Raw genomic sequence first — 23,818 nt, forward strand, 5'->3', positions numbered from 1 at the left:
CATTAATCTTTGCCTGCTGCTTTAGGAGTGTTATATCCATAAGCTCAGGAACTGGCTATTCTTGGTGTGGGAATGTGCCTACTTCAGCCACACTGTAGATGTGAAGGAGAGCCTTTACTTGCACTGCCTAAGCATCCATACTACTGATGAGATAGAAAGCACAGTTTCCCTCACCTTTTTTTTTTTTTTTTCAGTCCACTAGCAGCAAGACAGGAGACATCTGAAGGGCAAAATTGCTTTAGGAGCACAAGCAAACACCTGGCTCTGCTGATCACAGACATTTTGGAGAGACTGAGCTTTGTCTGAAGTCTGGGCAGCTCAGTCACTGATGCAAACACACAAGCTATGTCTGGATGTGTGTTCCTGAGCTTCACGATTATCGATTCTGACAGTTTGCTTGATTTAAATGCAGCATGAGATGAGTGCCAAATTGCACACAAATTTAGATGGTCAGAAGCCCACTGTACTTGGCACGCAATTTCCAATCTCCAGCACTGCCAACAAGGATCACAGCAGGACACATGCTCGTGCCTTGGTGTGCATGCCAGAGAGCACAGGCAGCTCCTTTCTTTTATGCCACCTTGGTAATACCTGGCAGATTGCTAAAAGTGGCCAGGTGATGTTCCAGTGCATCAGAGAGCTTGCAAGACTCCAGCTAGTTTATTTTTTGTTGTTTTTTTTGGCAAAGGAACAACAAATGACTAACTTGTTAAACATATTTTGTAGAGGTTCACCTTCCTGACCTCATGTGCTGTTCCTCCAAGAGGGGGGTTTTGGTCTTGTACGGCATGACACGATTCTCACGTTCAGCAATACAACAAATCATAGACACACGGTTCTTCCGTAGCAATGATTGTCTGGACAAGATCCAGGCAGTAAGTCTAATCACCATGCTAGAACTGCTTCCTTGTCAGCAGGCTTAAACTGCTATGATGTAAAGGACATCTACCTCCATTGAAATTTTTTTTCCTTAGTCCCCCAAAATTTAGCATTTTGTTTTTTCAGTTAGTGATACAAGTGAAAATGAACTGAAGATAACACTTTCTACTGTGTTGAGTAGTTTTCAATCCAGTTATCACAACAGTCGACTGTCTGAAGTTAATCAACTCTTTTTCTTCTACGTTTAATTAATGATTTTCCATTATGATTTATGGTATTTGGGTCGAGGAACAGAAACTGTGCAATTACCAGAAAAAAATTTTGAGATTTATGCAAACTGAAATTCATCAGTTTATCTTACCACGTATTTCTGTTATTGCCATTCCTCTGAGTTATAAGACTGTTGTAGTATGCTCTGTACAAAGGCAAAGCAATTCCTGATGAAAATCTCACAAGTCAATGACTGGACCTCCTTTTTCCTTTTTTTCCTTTTTAGTAGTACATAGGCTACAGCAAATTTAAATAGATAAGTCTCAGCAGGAGATTTTTTCACTGTTGTGAATAACAGTGAAAAGCAGAGGACAAATCAGCAGATGACAGAAAGCTGTTGATCACACAGGTACCGCTAATGGTTCATCAGAAGAGACTGCTATTGGATCTGCATAGGAATTCTTATCAGAAAATGCCTTTTCATTTAAATTGAACATACAAAAAAAGAATCAGTCTGATTTGATTTTTTCTTTTCCTACTTAAAAAGAAAAAATAAAATAATATTGTTTTTATATTGTAAGAGGAGATATCAGTATCTAATTTAGAAATGACTTCTTGTTTGGAAACCTAAGTTAATTGAAACTGATTAACAAACATGATCTGAAACTGAAACAGTTAAAAACTGCTGGAATGAAAGCATTCAAAACCGGCCCATTATTTCTCTACCTTCTCACTATTCTCTGAGATTTGATTCAGGCTGTTTCTTTGGAAAGAAAATGTAGGCAACTACATTTTACTTTAATTCAAAGTAGAAAAAGAAGAAAAGATTTCCTAGCAATTCTGATTATTCAGCTGAGTGGTTGTTACAGTTGGTGTTACAGCTGAAAAGATTATCGTAGTGAAAATGGGAAAAGAAGCAAACAGGAAAGGAATGCTCACCTGTATCCAAAAAGCTAGGTTCACAGGAAAGACCCCACAGAGGAGGAACCTCCAAGAAGAGATCCTGCCCCAGTGGGGGTCAGCCCTTAAATGGGGTCTAGGAGGTCACACGACTGAATTGCCTTCACCTGTGCCCCCATGGCTGACTCAGTCCTTTGTTCAGGTGATCAATCAGTGGTTCAGGCCGTGACTCAACAGTTCCCATACAGTGGTAAATAAAAAGAAAGTTTACTTGCTCTTTTTTGCTATCCTTATAAGTTGAGATGCCCTCTAGATAGTCAGAAAACAGCTCAGAAAGCAGATGTTTGCATTTTCAGTTGCAGCTTGGAGGCTTTCAATTGAAATTCCACAGAACAGCCAAGCGGTTAGCATCATGCTTGCTATCAGACTGGAAAAATGTGAATTAGAATTACACATATGTCACTTCATTGGTGTGTTGGAAAGAAAATAAATATACAATAGTTACTCACTGGAGTCTAAATGCAATTGTCCCTACTCTTACTGAAGAAGAGAGATTACAAATTTCACAATTGCCGAGACAAAAAGAATGATGTACATACTTCTCAGGCCAAAGAAAAAGTGATTAATATGTCTTTATCAAAAGACTGAAGCAAAATATCAAAAAGATATATCTACTTTCAAGTAGGCTTTAGAATAGAAGTGGAACCTTTTCCTATTACATGGATTACTGTAGAGGAAGAGGAGATTCAGCCAGTACATCCAAAAGTTATTGCTCTACGTCTGAAAAGCCCAGTGTGTCTATTGTTTGCTTTTATTCTTCTTAGGAAGATGTTACAGCTGCTTACTGCTGCTGAAGATATGAAACGCATTCACTTGAAAAATAAAGCAGTAATTTAAAATTAAAAAAAAAAAACCCACACAAACGTTATTTGCAAGATTATGCAGGTTCTAAAAGATTTGCTAAGGATTTGCCCTCTAGATGTTAGCCAATTTAAAATCTCTTTGCTTGCATTTACCTTATCCCCTCATTTATTCTCATGTTCATTTCAAGCAAAAAAGAAAGCTACTGCTGTTGTGGAATTACCATGTTTTTGATAGGGAGGCAGGAGAAACAGGCTGTAGGTAGCATTTTTATTTTTTACTTTTTATTTTTTGTTAAGCTACAATAACCTTTGTAATCCTCAGGTTATCATAGAATCCAGGATGGTTGATGTCGGAAAGGAGCTCTGCTGGTCCAACCCTCCTTAACTTGAGGTTAAGGAAGGAAAGTGGTGGCAACCTATATTATTCTGGAGATATTTAGGAAAGCTTTGGGCTAAAAATGTTCATTACACTGATTATACAAAGAGAGAAGCACAGTCTTTCACTGCCCCTCCTGTGGTGTCCAGCAGGTTCAGGTGCTTTGTATTGTCTGGGAGCAACTTCCCCAGAACTGTCTCTGTCTGCTGATTTCCAGTCCTTTACTGCAGATGGCCATATCTTAGAGTCCTCCTCATAATTTCATCAGACCTCATTTTAAAATTACTTAACTGCCAAAGCAGTCCCATTTGGAGTACTTCTCCACAAGCTACACTGCTTACAAATATACTTTATCACTCCATTGGTCCTCGGGAGAAACTCTGTGGTTTCGTGGAGGATTTGACCTAAGCTAAATCATTTTGTTTCTGGGATCAGTGTTCAGTGGGATCAATGAGCTGACCCAATTCCTGTCACAGCCACACAAAGGAGGGTCTATGTGTGCAGCTGTGACACTGCCTCATCCTTCAGCTTCATAGGCAGCTCTTCACAAGCTGCTATTAAACCACTGTACGAGCATAGCAAACGTGTCACAGGGCAGCAGCCTCACGGACTTCAGTTATAGGGCAACAGGGTGTCACTGAGCATTCTCCTGACTGCATCTCTCTGTGGGCCCACGGGTGGTAGAAGAGTGACCATTTCTGGTGTAAATGCCTTCTGGTGTAATAGGCTTCTCAGATGAGCTTGACCATATGACAGGCCTGTTATGAAGGCCAGCCCATGTTCTAAGCTCCAGGACCAGCTCTCCTTGCATGATGAGGCAGAAACCAGATTTATGGGCAGGCTTTGTTCATTTAGTGATTTCTGCTGGGATGGGGCAGGCGCATGGAATGCTTGAGGACACTTACAAAGGCACCTTATAACGTACAGAAATGACTAAAAATAATTGTGCATGGCAGGTTTTATCACCTCTCCAGGAAAAAAGCTCACGCCCTCTTGATCCAAACTATCTTCTGACATTGCATCTTTATCATCATCACAAGTTTTATTAAAAGCCAGCCAGTGAGTCATTCAGTATTTAAAAGCAGTGAATTACAGAGCAGGCACATTGCAGCATCATACACCTGCACTGTTTTCAACTCAACACCTTCCCCTCTTTTTAGTATCTTTTCTTGCTCATGTACACATCCCATCCAATTTATCACAGTGTCCACTGGTGCATAGTCAGCAGTGGATTTTACCTTCTGGATATTTTCATTTTTTACAGAAATCACTTTCAATTAGTTTAAGAAATAGGGAAGTGTTAAATCATCTGTCACGCATTTATAGAGCACACCAAGTCGTTCTGTTTGGCATGCAGATAAAGGGAAAATAAATATTCATTGAGCCTATGAATTTAAATCCTTTAAATCAGGGGTCAGATAAAAGGTAAATGTAAACTTTCACAGTTCATCTTTGAGCATTTTCTCCTTTTGTTTCTTGACTGCGTGCCCCTCTATAATGGGCAAATGGGAGCAAATTCCCAAATAGCTGAGTAGCAGGCAAAGCATTTTATATTTTTCAGGGAATATTAAAATACGATCCAGCAGGCAGCCTCAAAGTCTGACTGCGTTCCCAGGCACTCAGTTACCTTGAATGCTAGTAATTCAATACACTGCTTATAAGAGTGGCACCCACAGGTAAAGCTGTGCTCAAGCTACGTGCAGAGCTACATATCAGTTTTTATAGTGCTTTGTGTGTGTACATTATCAGTAGCAGCTATCAAGGCGTGTGAAAGACTCACCCATTATTTTGGCTGCTTGAATGCCGTGGCTGCTTTTAAATGCATTAAGTCCCTCTCTAGTTATTAGCACACTTTATGTAACCCAGAAGATGCTCGGGTAATTTTCATTTGCTTGAATAAGACGGTGTGCTCCCAGCAGCTTGGCACTGCATGTAGCACTGAGCACCTCCCCTCTGCAACCCGCTCTCAAATGTCTCATACCCAAATTGCCTGAGCACTACTACGTGCCCCTTTCAATCTTAGCTGGTTGAACATGCAATGCCCTTTTCTCCAGCGGGAAAAAAGATCCTCTGCAATATCAATATTTCAATCCAAAGCATTCCCTGGGTTCCTATGGAACTAGATTTATTGCTGCTGCTATAAGCCCTTTGTATAAAGGTTGTTTGCTTTAGCAATTGCTGCTCTTTGCTGTTCCTTAGTTTAATATGAACTTAAAGGGCACAAACTTGAAACTGGGAATAAATGTACGTTTAACTTGTTGTTTATTTTGTGTTCCTATTTGTATATGTAGGTGTACACGCAACAGACAGACCTCTCCTTTGATCAAATTGTTTTGCTAATAACTGACCTTTGCATATAAGCTATCCAATTTGAACATGCAAATTCTGTAGTTGAGAGGTTGGCTCAGAAAAAAGCATTTTTTAAAACTTCTTCTTTTGAATGCAGGTCATATTTATGGCTTCCGGTTCATCTTTTAATAAGAAATATATGTGTATGTATATTTAATAAAGATGTATAAGTAAAAAGCTTCTAATTCTGAAATATGCTACACAGTCTACTTATTTTGAGGAGACCTAGTTTACCTTCACTATGTAGTTCACAATAAGTAAAGCATTTATAAACTTGTCTCTAAGAGGTTTTAGAGATCTCTTGGGCACGCAGAGATACTGGATCTGTATTTGCAGCCAAGCAGAGTAGATTGGTGCTACCTAATGCTCTTATCAGATATACTAGTCTTGAACTACATTATACCAACTTTTATTTAGAAATCAGCACCACAAGGACTGGTTATGGAGCTATTAAAGTTTGATCTGTTTACCTGTCTTGCACTGAAAACCAAAGTGAAAAGATGTTTGAAATGAAGGCAAAATAAATAAACTGAAACAATTTCACACTCTCTTGTTATTTGGCTTATTGCAAGCTTGTAAAATCGTCACGAATATTTAGCAACTAAACCTATAATCAGCATTTTTTTTAATCAAAATAACTAATTTTAATGGGGCATGGAATGAGATTATTTACCTCTCCTCCACTACTCACTACCATTTACTCACTGTAACTAACTGTTGAGAATTTACAAGGATGTCTTGATGCCTCCATAAAGTTACTGATACTTCTCAGAGCCTCGCCAACAGATGGCTGCCTTTTGACTTGGTTGCCTTCATTTTATTCCCAAAACTGTAGGTGTTAATGCATCAAATTCTGCGTTGTTTCAGACTCAGTGCGATCACTTCAAGCAAACAGGAGTGCTCACAGTAGTATTGAAATAAAATATTTGTTTCCAATCTGCCTTAAATAAAATATCTACTTTTACACTGAAGGCCATGTATTTTTCATTTTAAAGTATCGTGCTAATAATTTATGCCTCTTAAATGTTGTATCTCAAGTTTTGAAAAAGCAAATGATTTTCTGTTTACTTTTCTCCGCCAATAGATGGCAGGTGAAGCTCTAGAAATTTCTCCAATGGATCCAGCATGAAATAACATGTAAAGTTTGCAAGTATGCAGCCAGCTGTAAATAAATGCTCTCCAATATCTTCTGAGATGTGATCATGGTTTAGCCACTAGCCTGTATACCTTGCATTATAAAACTTAGCTAAAGGTTACGAATAGTTCCATTTTATATATAAAACTGTACATTCTTATTTATTTTGTCCTACTCCATTAGGTCAAGCTGAAATTGGAACATATAGCCTTTCTGTTTTGGTTGGGAAGATATTTGACAGCATGATGTAGCTGCTGCTACATTCATTTGGGAGCTTGGGACTGAGCTTTCTGTAATCAAACAAGAAAGCTCTGCATTCATACCCGTGTCACAGATCATGCTCGCTGTAAGCTGGAGCAGAATAGCTGTCAGCTTAAGCTTTGATTTCCAGTTCCATAAAAGCTAGAAATATGAGAGAGAGAGAGATGCAGCTTGATGGCAGAAAGAGCCTACGAAAGTGACAAGACTAGTTTTAATAAGCTTCAGTAAGGATGCTCATACTGGGATACTACAGTTCTTCATGTATAATGTTGTATTAAAAAAAAAAAAAAAATCCAGTTCATTTTTGAAATACAGAATGCAGCAGACATTGCATCATGATAACATATAAGCCAGGCGCAGTATTTAAAGTCTCAATGAAGTGGTACAGAAAGACAGAAATTTTGTCCTGCATGTACTGGAATGATTTTAAGGACAGCATGCATTGTGTTGTAATCAGTTAATTAAAAGATTTACTTGAAAAACGAAAAAGTATGCACAAAGCTCATACTTTGAGGCATGCAGATCACGGAAGGGTACTTTTCACTTCTAGGCAATCTGCATTAGTAAGTATACACTATTTCTCCTGCAAAATGATTTTCTGCCTTGCTGTTGCCCTGCTGTTATTGGCAGTCCAAGTATTGATGACTAAGTGACCACTAGAGCTCAGTTGGTTCTCATGCACATCACAGTAATTCCTCCAGGCTGACAGAGTAGACAAATTTGACTGCTCTGATCCCTGCATGGTATGCTGGCTGAATACCATTAATCCAATCTATTCACTAATCCTTCCGTTTTTATAAGTTAATTTGATTTTGAGAGCTCTGCTTTAACTCTTAGCACGTTTTAAAGGTTCCACTTTATGGGCAACAGCAGCAAATCATGTATAAAACCCAAGGCCATCAAGAAGCATCAACGATTAGACACTGAACAACAAAGATCATGCACCTGAATCAGTGACTATTAATCACTCTATGCCAGCAGTGTTACAGAAGAGTAGGAAGGATGTCTGAAACTGCTTCAAATTAACAACAGCCCTTTGGTGAACGTGGGAAGTTTGGCAGCACACATCGTAACCAATAAATAAACAAACAAACAAATAAATAAATAAAGGTTGGTTTTAGGTGTCCAACTTAAGAACCATAGTCCAGACACCAAAGAGAAGTCAGCTGTTTGAATGTCCTGATGCAGGAAACTGACTGTGTTAGGAACCTGAACTAATTTGCTTAAGCAAATTAGGCAGCATGAGTGACCCTTTAGGCATTGTGCATGTCTCTGAGTAGGAAACAAATACCGGTACAATTAATAGCAACTTTCCAAGGGTCAGACCACAATGTGTAAAACCAGCATGCTACCACTGAATTGCCACTAACACAAAGCTGAGCTGAATATAATCTGACCCTCAAATGACAGCACATGTTGCCACAATAAAATTACCAAATATCTGAAGTTATGTATTTCCCTTTAGCTTTCTTTTGTTTGGAGACTCACTCCCTTATAAGTAAACTTTTCATTCAAACCTCAGCTGACAGAAATCTATAGTCAGTGAAACTGCAGGGAAAGGTCTGTACACAGTAACTACTCTTTAGAGAACAGGCTGACCTTTACAGACATTAAACAAAACAAGAAGGGTTGATTGATGCTGTTCAGTACATGCTCTTCAAAATATTAAAACCAAGAAAGTCATGAAGGGCTAGTTTATGAACATGAAGTATGAGAAATTTTGTCAGTGGATGGTGGGGTAGGAAAGAGGAAATGGTGAAAAGGTGAAATATCTAGAGAAGAAAAGCTATTTCTTTGGCTGGAAGAGAAAGATTACAATGTGAATTTCTGTTAAACGGAAACAAAACACAAATCCATGTTGTCTAGAGCAGGCCAGTTGCTAAAGTCTCCGTGACTCAGTTTCAAAAATTTGGGTTACTAAAGTAAGCTACTGTACAATATTTTTAATTAGAATAAGAAATATATTTGCAATGTCCAGAGAATCATTACTTGCAGTTTAGCCCGTACCATTTTTAATAGTGAGAAGTACAACGTAACCTGTCTGTTTCAGTCTGCCTGTATCTTGTCAACCTAAACTACAGGCAAAGATGTCAAACCTTGCAGCTTTTTCTGTCTTTCCTTTGCTTTATTCTAATTTACTCTTCTCCCAGAAACGTACAGAGGAAGGTGTTTCGCCCTGGATACCTCTCCTATCACTTTCTGGAATGGGATTGTTTTGTGTTCCAGCACTTCAAGAAGGTTCTAGGTAATCATTCCCATTTCAGTAGACAGCTCAAATTGCAGTGGTATGTTCAGCTGAAAAAACAGATACATCTCTCCTACATGGTAGATGGGGGAGAGATAAGCGCTGTTGCCCTTGCTAGTCCTGGTGCTACTCTCTCACTGAGGAGTCCCAGAGGGCTAGAAAGACCCTTAAATTTCATTTTCTGCAGTTAAGAGACTTAACATCTGCATTATGCAAGAACTGCTCAGCTGTGTCAGGTTGAAGGGCAGAGATAATGAACAGGACTTTGATGGTAAGTGAAGAACATAAAACTTGCTTACTGACCCTGCTGAACTTATACAGGAAACATAACGTGCCCTCGAGGTCTACTGTTTATAATAGGCTCAAAATTGCATGAGAGAGATGAGCTTTCCAGATCTTTGTCCCTTTAGGGTAAGCATCCATTCCTAAACTGCTGTATACCAGTGACAATTTCAGCATCTTCTTAGCTCCCTTGCACCAAATCTATCTTTTTATCCACAGCAGCAGGTCCCTAGGCATAGCACATCCCATGCCCACACCACAGCCCAGTGCTGACACAGGACTCACGGGGAGTATGCCAAGAATACTAGGTGAATTCCTAATAAATGTGGTCTAGCATTACAATTAACAACAAGGACCTAGAGAGAGGCACCCACATAAATGGAGATTATCCCAAAGCGGACCTCCTGGACTCAGCAGAGAAGGCCACGTGCCTCCAAAGCCAAAAAGCCACAGCTGGGTATTCCCATCCCTTCTGTAAGTGAGGAAGAAGGTAGGAAGGATGAATCTTCACTTCATCAGGCTTGCAGGGTAACCACATCACTCATCCAGCAGTAATAGGACACATGCAGTTATTTACAGACTGGTACCACAATATCTCTGAAGCAAAAGGCATGTCCCCACAATACCTGTATGATACTGTAAACAAGGACCTATCCATGTAGTGAAAGCAACATCCAGAGCAGTATTTTAACATGTACAGTTGTGTAAGATGTACTGCTGTGCTTTTCATAGGCTTTACATGTAGTTTCTAGAAGTTGGCAAAAATGGCTTTTGACAGCAGCACAGCTATCTGGCGTTAGAGCTGTTTGCAAGCAGGACAGTTTGGAGAAAGTTGAGGATCTTATTGTGATCCTTCAAGTATTCTGCTGGAAATCTGAGGTAAAAGCCCTAGATCACTGAAATCAAGAACCATTTTGATTTCAGTGGGACAGCATATCTCCTTTGCTTTTAAGTAAAAACAGATCACATACTTGTAGAAAAAGAAGTTAATAATAGAGTATTTTGCCTCAAACTGAAGCACAGCACTACGTTAATGAAACACGGAAGTGCATGTACACGTCTTTGAGTTGGCTGATGGATAAGGCCTGAATGAAACGTGTGTTGAGAAGAATAAATTTTCCAGAAAACTACTAGAAGCAAATCTATGATTGTAGTAGGAATTAAAGGAATACATTAAAGGGTCAAAAGAGGCTGGCGAAACCAGTGCAGCAAGACGTAAAGATATTCAGGTAGAAGAGAGAAATGAAAAGTCATCCAACAATAAAGAACCCCATTCAAAATCTCAGCCGTCTTGATGTGGACTGATTTTCTGAGATGCTGAGCTGAGTTTGACAGGTTCGACCACTGAAAATCAAGCAAACTTAATTCCTGTGCATTATCCAACACGCTGCATAGCATCCCATTCATTCCAGCTGCAGACAAATTATTGAAAACTTTCACAATTTTTCTGGCCGCAAACTATAATTATTTACCATAGGTGTGGCCTCTGTGAAATCCATCAGAAGGTCACCTGGCTCCAGAGCAAAAGTACTTCCAGCATCTGTGGAACTCTAAAATGAAGGAGAAACTCAGCTTTGAAAAAGCATTTAGTTTCTGTAATCCTATGGTGGGACTGTTTTGTATCATTTTGTTTTTAATTCTTTAAAGCATAAATTGCCAAATGGATTTCAAATTGCACATGTTTTTTAAAAATATGGCTACTCAGGAGACACAGACAAACAAAACCATGCAAATTTGAGATCAAGTTAAACAATTTAATCCTGATCTACTGACCTCCAAAGTTGTTGAAAACTTATTATTGATTTCAGTTGGGTCTTCAAGTAGGCTCTGAACATTTTCTGGCAGTTGCATTTACAACATAGGTTAAACATGTTGCCACTACTAAGCATTGAAAACTACTCTGAAATGTAGAATTACTTCATCTAAGAAAAATATTACTTGCAACTTCCTCCCAGCCTTCCTAAATACTCTCCAGCTGACATAAGCTCATCTCTTTCCACCTTACCTTGCCACCAGGCGAAAGCTGTGTTTGTCCTTCTGATGTCTGTGGTGTGCACATTTTCTGTGACCCAGGAGATGCTGAAGACACAGATGTTGATGCTGCTGCTGCTGCCAGTGCTGGAGGAAGGTCATCTTCATCACTGCAGTTGAGAAAAACAAACAGATTTTCTCATTAGAAAATATGGCGTGACTTTTAACTGTACCTGTTCTGGAAGAGGCACTGGAAGTTCTGTTTACTCTTCCATCTGTAATGCAGTATTTATAGCTAAATTTGCAACTGAATTAAATTTAAGCTTTAAAGATTTCTTGAAAGTCAGTTGGCTAGTCAACTCTCATCTACAAATGGAAGTCGAATAGTTCTGATTTGTAAGCAGTGTTTCTATGGAGCATGTTTATGTGAACACATGAACTTATTTGATATTACTCTACTTTAATGTTGATATTCTCTTCTACAGAAGCTGGCTTTATTGATAATAACAGATCTAGTTAGATCCATCCACAAGACCGACTGCTTTATTGGCTTAAGTCTAAGGGGAATTTGACACTCATTACACAGTTCATAATATTATTTTCAAACTGACTTTACAAGGTGACCAGAAAGGTGCTCTGTAGAAAAATTCTTATAAGGATATGGTTTTTTTCTGTCCCGTTTATTCAGTTTACGAAGAAAAGATTTTATTTAAAACCACATTGCACATTTCCCTTGGGCTCAGCAAGCTGAGCTCTTTGCATCTCACCTAACATTGCCACTAAATGAGAGACAGTAGAGAATATATTACTTTCATTTACTTTTGTAGAGCCCCATTGGCTACAAATCATTGGTATCAGTTGGCCCAGAGTCGGAATTTTTCCAATTGCTAATGGGAATTGCTCCGAAATAAGCAGTTACAATCTGGCCTACAGAACCTTTAGTAGTGGGAATGATGTGTGAAAAGGAAAGACTACAGTTTGACAGTTTAAAGCATGGGGAAAAATGACTTCTTTTCTGCTCAGAAGATGGCATAAATTTTAACTACCAATTAAATAGTCTCAGTGCACAGAACCCTGCCATGCCAGTTTGACAGACACTTGCGGAACACAACTCTACTTGGTTTAGTGTTACCTGAAGTCAGCATGACTGTGCAAAACAGTATTTCAAAACTACATTACATACAGAGTATCTAGCCCTGTGATGGATTGTTTGGCTGACAACAAAATGTCTTTTTTACTATGATATAAAGGTATGGCCATTAATATTATCTTTTTCATAGTTCATTTTTTATTTCTTCTGGGAAAGCTAGAATTTATCACCAGAGCATATACAATACATTATTTGCATTCTGGAAAGAGAATGCAAAATCTGTTGGACCTACTAAGTATGCATTTTCTTAACACGCCAAATTTTGGTTGTTGACCTAGTTAATCTCTCTTTCAGAAACATGTAGCTGACATTTTCTCAGCTCTTGCTCCCTACTCTCAGTAGGAACACATTGGCACCTTCTCCATCCTTGCTGGGTAAAGCTGTTCTGTTGCATATAAGGAAGTGGAAAATTGTCAAGAACTTGCCAGTTCAGAACGGCTTCTTTAGATCTGCAAGCTAAAGTGGTAGGCTTTAGTCTTATCAGTTACCAAGCTATCAACATGCTAGTTAAAAGTTTGAGCATTGGTCTTCTTCATTGCCTACCCTGACATATCTATTTTCATTATTCTATGTCCAATTACTAACATTTAACCTCTTTTAGTGGTCACTTTCTATTTGCAGGTAAATATAGCCTTTTCCAGTCCCACTCTACTCTAGAGAATTATTTTTTTTCTCAGACAGTTAATCACTTATTTCTAACTGTCTTCCTATTCTCAAAACTAGCTTATCCTACTACTTTACTTTATTAGTCCCATGGGAAATCTTCTGTTTTGGCATACATAGTGTCGCTGAAGTATCCTGTAACTCAAAATTGTCTACATGGCATAATCTTGCTCTCTCTTTTTGGCATCTAGTAGTGCTGGAGAATCAAGTTTAACAATTCCTGTAGGTTAAAGCTCAAATCAAAGAATCTTCCAAGTATGCATACAAAACCCGTGACTATGCCTGCAATAGGTCATAGTTTTCTATTCCTGCATGTTAGTGTGCTCAAAGAGGAGCATCAGCTGTCATGCTCTGCTCATTATCTGCCATGTGCACAGCATAGCATAATTGATCCTCTCAGTGTCACAGCCATTTCTCCTACTGACTATGTAGAAATCCCCGCATTATATAAAAATCCGATAAATCAGAAGCATCTTGAATATGTCCTGGCTTGTAGAAAAAGAGGTAGTAGAAATGGTGTATCATCCAAGAAAAAGCCTACTGGTATTTGAGGTCTGCTGGGCATAGTGAGTAAGCAGGCTTTCAGGCCTTGAGAAACCACTCCTAGGAAACGCTGTCAAGTTACCTGTTATGCATTACCTTCAGAATTAGCAGACAGGATGGGAATCTGAATTCTCTTCCCAGCCTGAGTGGTCAATTCCCATCTCTGGTCTCATTTTCAAACGATATTGGCTGATGTATAGTAAAAGAGCCTTTGTCATTGGTCTGCTTACCAAGCTGTGGCTGCATTCCCATATGTTAGCCTTGGTTTCTTGAACAAGTAAAGATTTGGCTAGATGCTTCTTTACCTCCTACCTTCAATTTGATTCATTCTTCTGTTTTCTTCTCCTAAATAATTTTTCAATTTTAGTGACGTAGATCGTTATTTTTGTTCCATATCAAAAGCCAGCATTATTGACAATGAGACAGAAAATAATTACATATTGACATTTACTAGAAACCTTTTGGATGGGAGGAAATCTTGCTGGTTGTGCTGTAATATTTAGTGGCATTAGAATGTTCAATTACTATACATACTAACAGTTCCACAGAGAAAGCATATACAACTTTTTTCTTCATTCTTCTACTAGTAAATTTATGCTGATACACTTTTTTTTTCCTTTTTTTTTTTTTTTTTTTCATTTTCTACTCTGTTCAATCCTCTAGTTTCTGATGACCTGAACCAATCTGATGGTTTTGATAGTTCATGTGAAAGACAACTCAACACACTAATTTCCACGTTTATCTCTAGACTCTAAAATTAGATGAATTGGACGTAAATGGGATGCCAAATCTCTGTAGGCACAGATCACTCCTGCCAGGAATAAGAGAGCTAACTTAGCTGCCATAGCTGTAGTGCGCTCAGTAATATCTGTGTGTGACAAAATTGCAGAGAGAGAGAGAGACAGAAACAGACACTCGTTCCAGAGGGAATGGCTCAACACAACTTGAACACCCAGCAGCTAAGGGCTGTTTCCCTCATTTTGCAAATGGGATTGTAATGAAGCAGATAGAGCAGCCTTCTCCAACTCACACCAGGTCTTTGACATTTCATGTGGAAAAGAGATTTTTAATTTCTAATCAATAAGCTCCAAAAAACGCGAAGGGGTTGCACATCAGAAGTCAGTAACTGCAGAGAGATGGCAAATTCACCAAGTATTAAAAGCTTTAAGATTCTCAGAGATGAAAGGAATGGTATCAGCCTAAGATCATTATCATGTAATTGCACTCATGCCTTTCAGAAAGCATAGCTAGAGCAATAATTAGCATCTCCTTCTTTCACAGCTGTAGCAGGCAAAAACATAGTGTTTTATAACACAAAAAGATAGTGTTATATGTTACTCACAAGCTGTACTGTCTTGTTAACTTCCTCACACGAGAAACTTTAATTTCCTGCTTTTCTGTAGGGCCAGATGATGGCGTAGTTTCAGGTCGCACTGGAGCTGGACTTCTAAAAATAACAAGAAAAATATATGTGGCACAGTCTTTATTTAAACTACTTCAGGCATGTTAACAAAGTTCTAACTCATCAACACATGTTTATCTTGCAAATTGGCAAGTGCTCATTGAAGTTCATCCTTTTGTTCCATTTATAGTCCACGGGCCAGTGTGCATGAACAGAAAAGGACATGTGAATCCACTCTCCTGTGCACTGCACGCCTTTTATAAAAGCAGTGGCTGATTAAAAATACAGAACCTATGTAAAAGCCCATGTGGAAGCATTGCTGTTTCCAAAAGACAACATTTTAATAATGGCCCAGCTATTCAGTCATGTCAGAAATATTTTTACCCAAAAAGCTTTTAGCAAAAATTAATTTTATGGACTGCAAAACCTGTTCTGCTCAAAATCGAAGGATAATGTTCAATTTTGGGTAAAAACTGTATTGGAAAGAACAGTTCAAGGAAAATGAACTAATGAATTTGATCCAAAAAAATATATACTTATGAGAAATAAATGCAAAACTGAAATATGTTTCAGATGCTCATGAATGTGAAACACAACTGCAGAGCTCCAGCAAAGATCAGAAATGGGAATGAGGAGACCCACGTAAAAGGATCTGCTGCTCAACCATTTATTCTTAGAGTTGACTTAGACTCGGATACAAGATTTTCATGACCTTGGAAAGAAATATTTTCAGTCATGAACTTAAGATAATTCATTTCTCTTCATGTCACTTAAATACTATTTTTACGTGAAGCAACACATTATGATTAAATATACTGCATGTGTATTAGAAATGCTATAAACACAATAAATATGCCAAATATTGAAGGAGTAAATTCAAAGTCTTGATTAACAAATAACGTGTGGGCTGTTTTCGTTATCTAATCTGAAGTCAGATACTATATTAAGTACCTAAGTAGCCTTAATGATTGCCACTAGGACTACTCATGTACTGAGTAAAACTGGCAGAAGTGATTCAACCTTGTCTCTAAAATTATGTGTTTGGGTTGAATTTTTTGAGTCCATTTGCAAATCACTCTTCTAAAGTCATAATAAGATAAGCACATAATCTTCAAAATTGCAGTTCCCTCTGATGCCGATGTGGGCTTAAAAATGTATTAATTATCTGATAACTTCTGAACCTGTTGTCCAGCTACAACTGAGCACAGTAGGAAGGCGTAGCCTTCAGACTATATTTTCAGGCTTCCTGTGTGTTTTTTGTCACTACATACATATCGTAACATGAAAGAATTCTGCAAGAGTACTAAGGACATGCAAATCATAAACAAGATGCGACTAATTCCACTTCTCGTGCAAAAACTTTCGTCAACTGTTTTCCTGCTTTTTGATCCCATTAATTTCAAGAATCCAGTACAGATTGCAACACAATTCAGATCTCATTAGAATCATAGAATCCTAAGAGTTGGAAGTGACCTCTGAAGGCCGTGCAATCTAACCCCCCTGCTATGAACAGGGACACCAGAGCTAGATGAGGTTGCCCTGGGCCTGATCCTGCCTCACCTGAAAGTCTCCAGGAATGGGGCATCAACCACATCTCTAGGCAACGTGTTCCAGTGCCTCACCACCCTCACTGTAAAAGATTTTTTTCTTCTATCTAACCTAAATCTACCCTCTTTGAGCTCATTCCCTCCTAGTTTCAGAATCAGATTAATGAAGAACAATCCAGCCTAATTTTCAGACTCCTTTCTGAGTTTCCAAGGCTGGCAGTTAAGAAGAGAAAAGAGCCTAAACTGCCTTTTCTTAATCTCTAAGTCAGTACATCTGATTTGCAAATCTGTGAATCAACATCATGATGGAAGCCCCTAACAATATTTTCAAGTCAAGCTTTTGGAATGGATGATTGCTCCAGTTAGACTGCTCTTTAGACAGTTGGTGCTAGATCAAAAGTAGCTTCTGACAACTGAAAAAAATGTAAGCTAGTGTTATCCAAAGTGATTTTCAATTCAAGTTTTGACATAAGTAGGATAAATATGTGAAGACCTTTTTAATGACTGGATCTGATGGTCAAATCCTCAAGGGGTGTAAATGTGTATAACTCCATTATTTTCAGCTCACAAGTTCAGAAACATATCAGATAAGATTCTTGCTCTGAGTGACCAGTTCCTACAATTCTCCAATAACTTCCCATGCTGATAGTTTCAAAAGCTCACCTCTCTCACCAACTAAAGGAAGCAGGAGTAAAAACAGTGATATCAACTACACTGAAAAAGGTGCTTAAAAATTATAATGAGCAATGCACTCATCGTATCAAGGGACTCAGGAAACAGCACAGTAACAAATCTATTTCTAGTTCATTGCCACTCCAAATTTCTGAAGATAGCATTATAATCTCTGATGAAAGTAAATCAGATATTTTAATAGAAATGAAAAACAGAAATGACCATTTCAGTTCCTTCAGAAAAGTTCATTTTACGAAGTCTGTATACCTCCACTGATTCCATGGGATTACAATCTTTAAAAAGGGGAGGAGGCAGGACTTTTGAAATAGTTATCTTAGCCCTCAAATTCTGTTTTTTTCTGTAAAAAAAAACATGCCATTTTGTAGCTCAAGCAGTTTATAATCACTACAAAAAAACAGAAAGGAAACTGACTTAAATATGTGAAAAGTTTGGACATTTTAAGTCTGACTTTCCTTTATAAAAATGTTCCCATGAAAAATTTCACTCAGCTGTGATTAAAGGTGATCAAGAACCAAGTGACCTATTCTCTAATCCAAAATCTTCTTATCTCCCTTTGAATGCTGTACATGTTTGAGTGAACAATTAAAGAAAAAGCCAAGAGGCAGCACCACAGGACACACCTTCTTTACAAGTGACTGCATCCCACTCATTTATCCTGCAAAGACGATACAATTTTAAGAGAAAAAAACTCTATTATTGTAAACATTTTTTGTTTGAGGCTGGGTGCAGCGATTATCTGCTGATGATATTTATCAGGCCCCTGAGAGAGACCTGAGTACCACTTAATGGCACATTTCCAGCAGCTGCCGGTTAGCTGGTGCATAAACTGATCTGACGTTGGAACGAAAAGCAGCAGAGGCAATGCCTCCATCCAAGGAGGTTGGCTGAACCTATTCTACCATGAGCACAAGATGTAATGTTAGACTGCTTCTACCTACTGCAGAGATTGATTCTCACGCTCGTTAAAACCTTGGTAGTGTAGTCCTTCCAACACCAGCCTAAAATATCCCTGACAACTCTTTTTTCATCTCCACTGTATGCTCTCCCCAAGTGTACTTCCTCAATTCTAAACCATTGCTACCCTGACTTCATACACCAGATGCAAGAGGTGCTGAGCTTGATCAGCTTGGAGCCTTATCTATCTCACTGGTATTCCTGAAAAAGAAGCAACTTTAAAGAAGAATGGCGTCTATTGTTATCTTTTGAATTCTACAGCCAGAATCTATTACCTTAAATAAAAAAAGTAGGCTTCTTGAAGAGAAACCTTGCTGTAATTTTGCCTCTTTAAAGAGAGTCATTATGTGTGATATGACCATTTGTAGTGTATGGCCCCATGTGCAGTAAATTCTGCAAGCCCGAACAAAACCTGAAATGTTGTAGTTCAAGATGACATAGACTTCAAAGAAGAAAAAACAAAGTGTAGTATATTATAATTCCTTTATAAAGTTCAATTTCGGTGTCATAATTCATAAGTATCCTTTTCTGTTATAACAGTATCTAACCACTCCAGCACAAAAATGAAGGCACCGAACTAAGATGGAGTTACTAACGACTTGGCACCTCACATAGAAACATATCACCTCTTGGTGAGAATGACACTATCAGGACTGATGTCAGCATGCAGCAGTAGCTACCTCTGCACTGAAAGCCCCAGCAGAGCATGCCTTGCTGAGCCAACAAAGTCCTAAAGAAAGACCCCAAAACAGAGCTGCTGAGAAATACAAAAAAAGCAGACTTCAACAAAGCCACAGAGATCAAAATTGCTAAGACAAGAGGCAGAGGTTAACAGTTCCGTGGTTTACAAGGATACAGCATACCTGCATAAAAGTTGACTTGTATTTGCATGCTAATTTACGGGAAAAAGAAAATACTGTTTGATTTTTGCCTTCACAGATTCCTTTGAGTAGTAACATCATTGTGAAATCTCGAGAAGAAAAAAGAAGGAAAAATGAAACAAGAAGAGAACTATTTGATAGATGCCTTCTCTTATGTATCAGTGATGTAGCCTAGAAGGTGAAGCAAACACACATAAACAAATCTTTTCTCAGTCTGCACTCTAAGGGTTTCACACAGTTGTTTCTTTTCCAAAGCTATAGCCATCTGAAGCTAGGAAACAATAATATGTGTCCCTTCACTCTGAAAGGCCAGTTTTTTCCAGAAGAAGTGTTTAGCCCCCAGGAAGATTATCTGGACATTTGAAAACTATTGCCAGCATCACATTTTCAGAATAAAGTTGTGGGTTTTTTTAATTCTTGTACCTTGACTGGGGTATTTCATCAATTTTGCCTCAGCTGGAAGGTCTGAGTACTACTCCTTTCTCCGTAGTTCTGAGATAAAGAATGTAATTCATCATCATCTGACTTCAGACAACAAGACACAGAGGTCTTTAACATCAGCAGTGAAGTCAAAATACATACGTAGGTGTCCTATCTGCAGTCATTAAAGCAGACTGGCAGGGAAATGGTATGCAAGAGTTCAGTCTGAATTATGAAATTGATGCAGAAATCACTGATTGAGTATCCTTGTTCTGTCTTGTAAAACATCAGAGTAGCTGATCCATTAAGATGTCTACTGGAATGAGACCAAGGTGATATGCATTTAGCTATTTAGATTGGGTTTGGTAAAGCTGGTTGAAATTTATCAGTTGGAAAATGACTTTTTTCTTTTTTTTTAAGATGGAGGCTTACTGAAAAATCAGCTTTTGATTTTTTTAAGAAAATGTCAACATATATATATATAACATGTTTAGTTTTCCAAAAACATTTCATAATACATTTAGAAGGAGATATTTATTTATAATTAAAAAAAAAATTAAACTCTGCCTCATTGAATTAAATCTGTTGTGATTCTATGAAAACAATGAAAACAAAACCTGCTTGGATTCACTGAAGTCCATGTCAGGGAAGACCAAGCTCATAATTTTTTTATCATTTTCAATTTTGGCTTAAGTGTTCTTTTGTACATGCCTATTAGTTCAGGGAAATGAATTCCTTGACTTGACAGAAGTTGCCCATAATGGTCCAGGTGATTTGCATATTCTTAGCTTCCAAATGCCAACATGGACATCATCCTCCACAGCTCTCACTGGATGACCTAGAACTTCAGCTCTGCAATGCTTAGAAACTATCTTCTTAGAAACTATCCATGGTCAAAGCCCTGGCCTTACAGAGCTGAAGTCATTTGACAGTTTTGTAAGATTTGTTGTTGGATACAGTGACCATCAGAGCTCTGTGGACTACGGCTTGTCTATGAAATTCCTAAATGAAATTTGTGTTTTGGGTCTTGAAGTCTTGAATAGAAAGGGAAAAGTAGAAAGGGAAAAGCACTAGAAGGCCCCAAATACCTGGAGTGACATATTGCCTTTGATGATACATTTATACTTACAGTTTTATGTATGTTTACATCTTTTCAGTAAGAAAAGGTGTAGGACATAGCTGTGTCACACTGAAAAGCAGCAAATCTCGTAGCCTAGTGCACATCAGAAGCATAAGCCACTGCAGAGATATCTCATTCTGACAATTTGCATGAGCAAAGCTTACCCTGCTCTGAAGAGTGCTTAAGACTACTTCTCTTCATTCATCTGTAGCTTGTACAACTTGATTTAATTTAATATTTTCCATCCTTCTTTTCTGGTGCGCAGCACCATCAAGCTGTGAGATAACATTTAATTTTACATTACATGTTGAGCAGCTTCTAATGTAATTAGTCTTAATGTAACAGTGTAATTTGGTTTTGGATTGAAAGATTTACAAAGAAAATTGGAATAAATGAATGCACAAAGCACCAGCTGGTGCTTATACCTACTCCCACAATCATATGCAATCCTATGAAAGATGAGATAATTTGGATAACAAGGATCAACAAAGAGTGCTGCAGCAGTTGGCCTAAACAGAAAGAAATCCACAGACAAATCCTGAACCATGTGGGATGTAAAGCATGCCAGAGCTGGTAACAATCCAAAAGCATGTTATAAGGGAAAACAAACATTGCAGTCCGTAAATGTACCACATGGAGCACAGCAGCAAATCACAACAGAGACAACAACTGTTGTAGTTGATCAGAAAATGAGAGGACTTCAGATGAAGAAGGCTCTTTGCTGACAACTTGGGCACATACCTCATAAATACATGAACTTGCATTTGAATGTGTGATCAGCAATTTGCATGAGTAATTTGCTGCATAATCTTCAACCTTATAGGGTTTCAAAATTCAGCAATACAAAATCACAGCTGACCTGATCTTGTGTTGGTGATGGACCTGTTTTGAGCTACTCTTGAAGACCTTCAACCATATCACCAGAAATAGAGATGTAACGTGTCTAAACTTTCCTGAACTACAAGTAACCATGAAGGAAAAGCACATTATCAGCAAATCTTGTCACCAGAATTCACGTCCTACACATTTGACTTCAACTGCTTATCAAACTTTGCTCAACTCCAGGTATTCCTGCTAACATTTTCACTGGCATGACCCAAGATGAAAGTTAGTCTTGGCAAACAGGCTATGCATGATGAGAGTTGATATTTTGATCTGTTCCAAAGTATCAACAGTTCCTAACATCTGTACTAAATCAGCCTAATTCTCCACACGCAGAAATTCCTGAAATGAGTGCACCAGAGTGATACCGGGAATTATATTTAGCTGTTTGAAGAAGAGAACAAAACAAGAGATACATAGACCTTTAAATTAAATATAGCCAATCTCAGTGTATATGAATGTGCGCATATACACTCACGCATACACATTATAGGTGTATCCAGGTGGTCATAGCCAGAGAGAAAATAGATAATTAAAAGAGTTTTCAGGGGAGGTTCACGCACAGACATTAGGGAAGTTGTATGGATTGTTCTTCTGTGTGGCAGAACACTGAACAAGGAGAGGAATCATGAAAGGAATTCTCCTGATGAGGTTCTGTAGGTAGTCATATGTTTATTGCATTTAACAGATGAAGTAGACTGGCAATTAAGCAGAAATTTTATCAAAGGGAAGTTCAGGACGTTATCTGGCTAGCAGCCTGTCCTTTCACTATGAAGTAGGTGAGGTCTATAAAAAGGTGAAGAGGTGACTATGTGATTCACATTCCCTTTATAATGTTGCAGGTGAGAAACCTCACAAGATGGGACAGACTGATCAAGAGGAAACAATGACTAGAGATAGCAATCAAGTGCATGACAACAATTTTTATATTTTCTGCGATATTTACATACGTTATACAAACTTTCTGGCAGATAGCCTGAACCCTGATCAGTCAAGGCTAAACGAATCAAATAATAAAATCCAATTGGAGGAAGGTGATAAGAGCCTTGCCAAAACTATACATAAGAACCTGCAGTAATCTCTGACCTGAATTACATTAGATATCAGAAAATTCTCCCTGAGCTCTTGTCCTTCAATCTGGACACTGAGTTGGGTGGCTGAGTGCTGGGAATTTTCCAACAGAAAGGCAGTACCTTTGATACTTCCTCAAAATCCATCTGGCCCAATCAGTACCATGACAGATCTCATGATACTAAAGAAGAAAACGTTCTGTCAGAAAAGACTTTTCTAGCGCTCATGAAAGACAAATTCCTCTTGTTGGTACATAAAAGGAACTGACAAAATCCTTGCTTCCCTTCACCTGCGGAGCAGCACACTGGGCCCTTCCCGTAGGGTGTTGCTCTCTCAATGACTTTTCCAAATTGCTGAATTTCTAAGAGCATACAAAATTCTCACTACTGAGGCTGTGAACTACCACAGCTTCTTCTTAGCCTTCCCAATTCTATGGAGTAAATGAAGCCAGAGAACATGAGCTGGAAGCATTAATTTGCAACCTCTCATCAAATTTGCTCCAGACTTGAAGGATTAAAATGAGATTGTACTTAACTCTCATATACAGGATATCTCAAAAGAACTATTAAAAACAAACAAAAACAAACAAACAAAAAAACACCAACTGCAAAGTGACTGGCCCAGCTAATTCCACACTAGACCAGTGTTCACACAAGCATATTTTTGCAACCTGCCATAAGAAAGCTTTCCTCACTATGCAAGGTAGTAATTGCAAGCTAGCTGTATTTCGTCCTGAGTTGATATAGGCAGTATATAAAATAAAATTAAATATGCAAGGGTATAAATAAATAACCTGTTTTCCCAGGTATTTCTTCTTTTATGTAATATGGCATTATGCTCTGCCTCGTCCAAATTTCTTATGTTCCAGCTGTAGCTGAGTTGTATTTCACTTTATGTATTATTTGGATATTGATGAAACCATGTGCTTTCAAGTCTGTTGCAACAGACCTGTAACAAGGACAATTCTAACTTTTCTTAGCAGGATTTCTGTGTCTTATCAAGATAACTCAGGGCTCCCCTA

General features: G+C 38.3%; 1 protein-coding gene and 1 long non-coding RNA gene across 7 annotated transcripts in view; one reads left to right on the forward strand and one right to left on the reverse strand.

Moving 5' to 3' along the window:
* LOC146544652 (uncharacterized) overlaps positions 1-23,395 on the forward strand; it is a 65,194-nt gene extending 41,799 nt beyond the window's left edge. Inside the window, exons 5-6 of the long non-coding RNA XR_014882371.1 lie at positions 195-9,218; positions 11,517-23,395. This is a non-coding gene — a long non-coding RNA (uncharacterized LOC146544652). The remainder of the gene's footprint in view (positions 1-194; positions 9,219-11,516) is intronic.
* The window catches only part of EPB41L4B (erythrocyte membrane protein band 4.1 like 4B), a 168,171-nt gene that overhangs the window by 18,794 nt on the left and 125,559 nt on the right, over positions 1-23,818 (reverse strand). For all 6 annotated transcript variants that reach the window (XM_085220536.1, XM_085220535.1, XM_085220539.1 and 3 more), the window contains 3 exons: positions 15,170-15,274; positions 11,506-11,641; positions 10,973-11,050 (listed from right to left, as the gene is read on the reverse strand). In XM_085220536.1, coding sequence (XP_085076662.1) covers positions 10,973-11,050; positions 11,506-11,641; positions 15,170-15,274 — 319 coding nt within the window. The remainder of the gene's footprint in view (positions 1-10,972; positions 11,051-11,505; positions 11,642-15,169; positions 15,275-23,818) is intronic.

The sequence above is a fragment of the Meleagris gallopavo genome, chromosome 3, assembly GCF_905368555.1.
Source record: "Meleagris gallopavo chromosome 3, MGAL_WU_HG_1.1, whole genome shotgun sequence".
Lineage (NCBI taxonomy): Eukaryota > Metazoa > Chordata > Aves > Galliformes > Phasianidae > Meleagris > Meleagris gallopavo.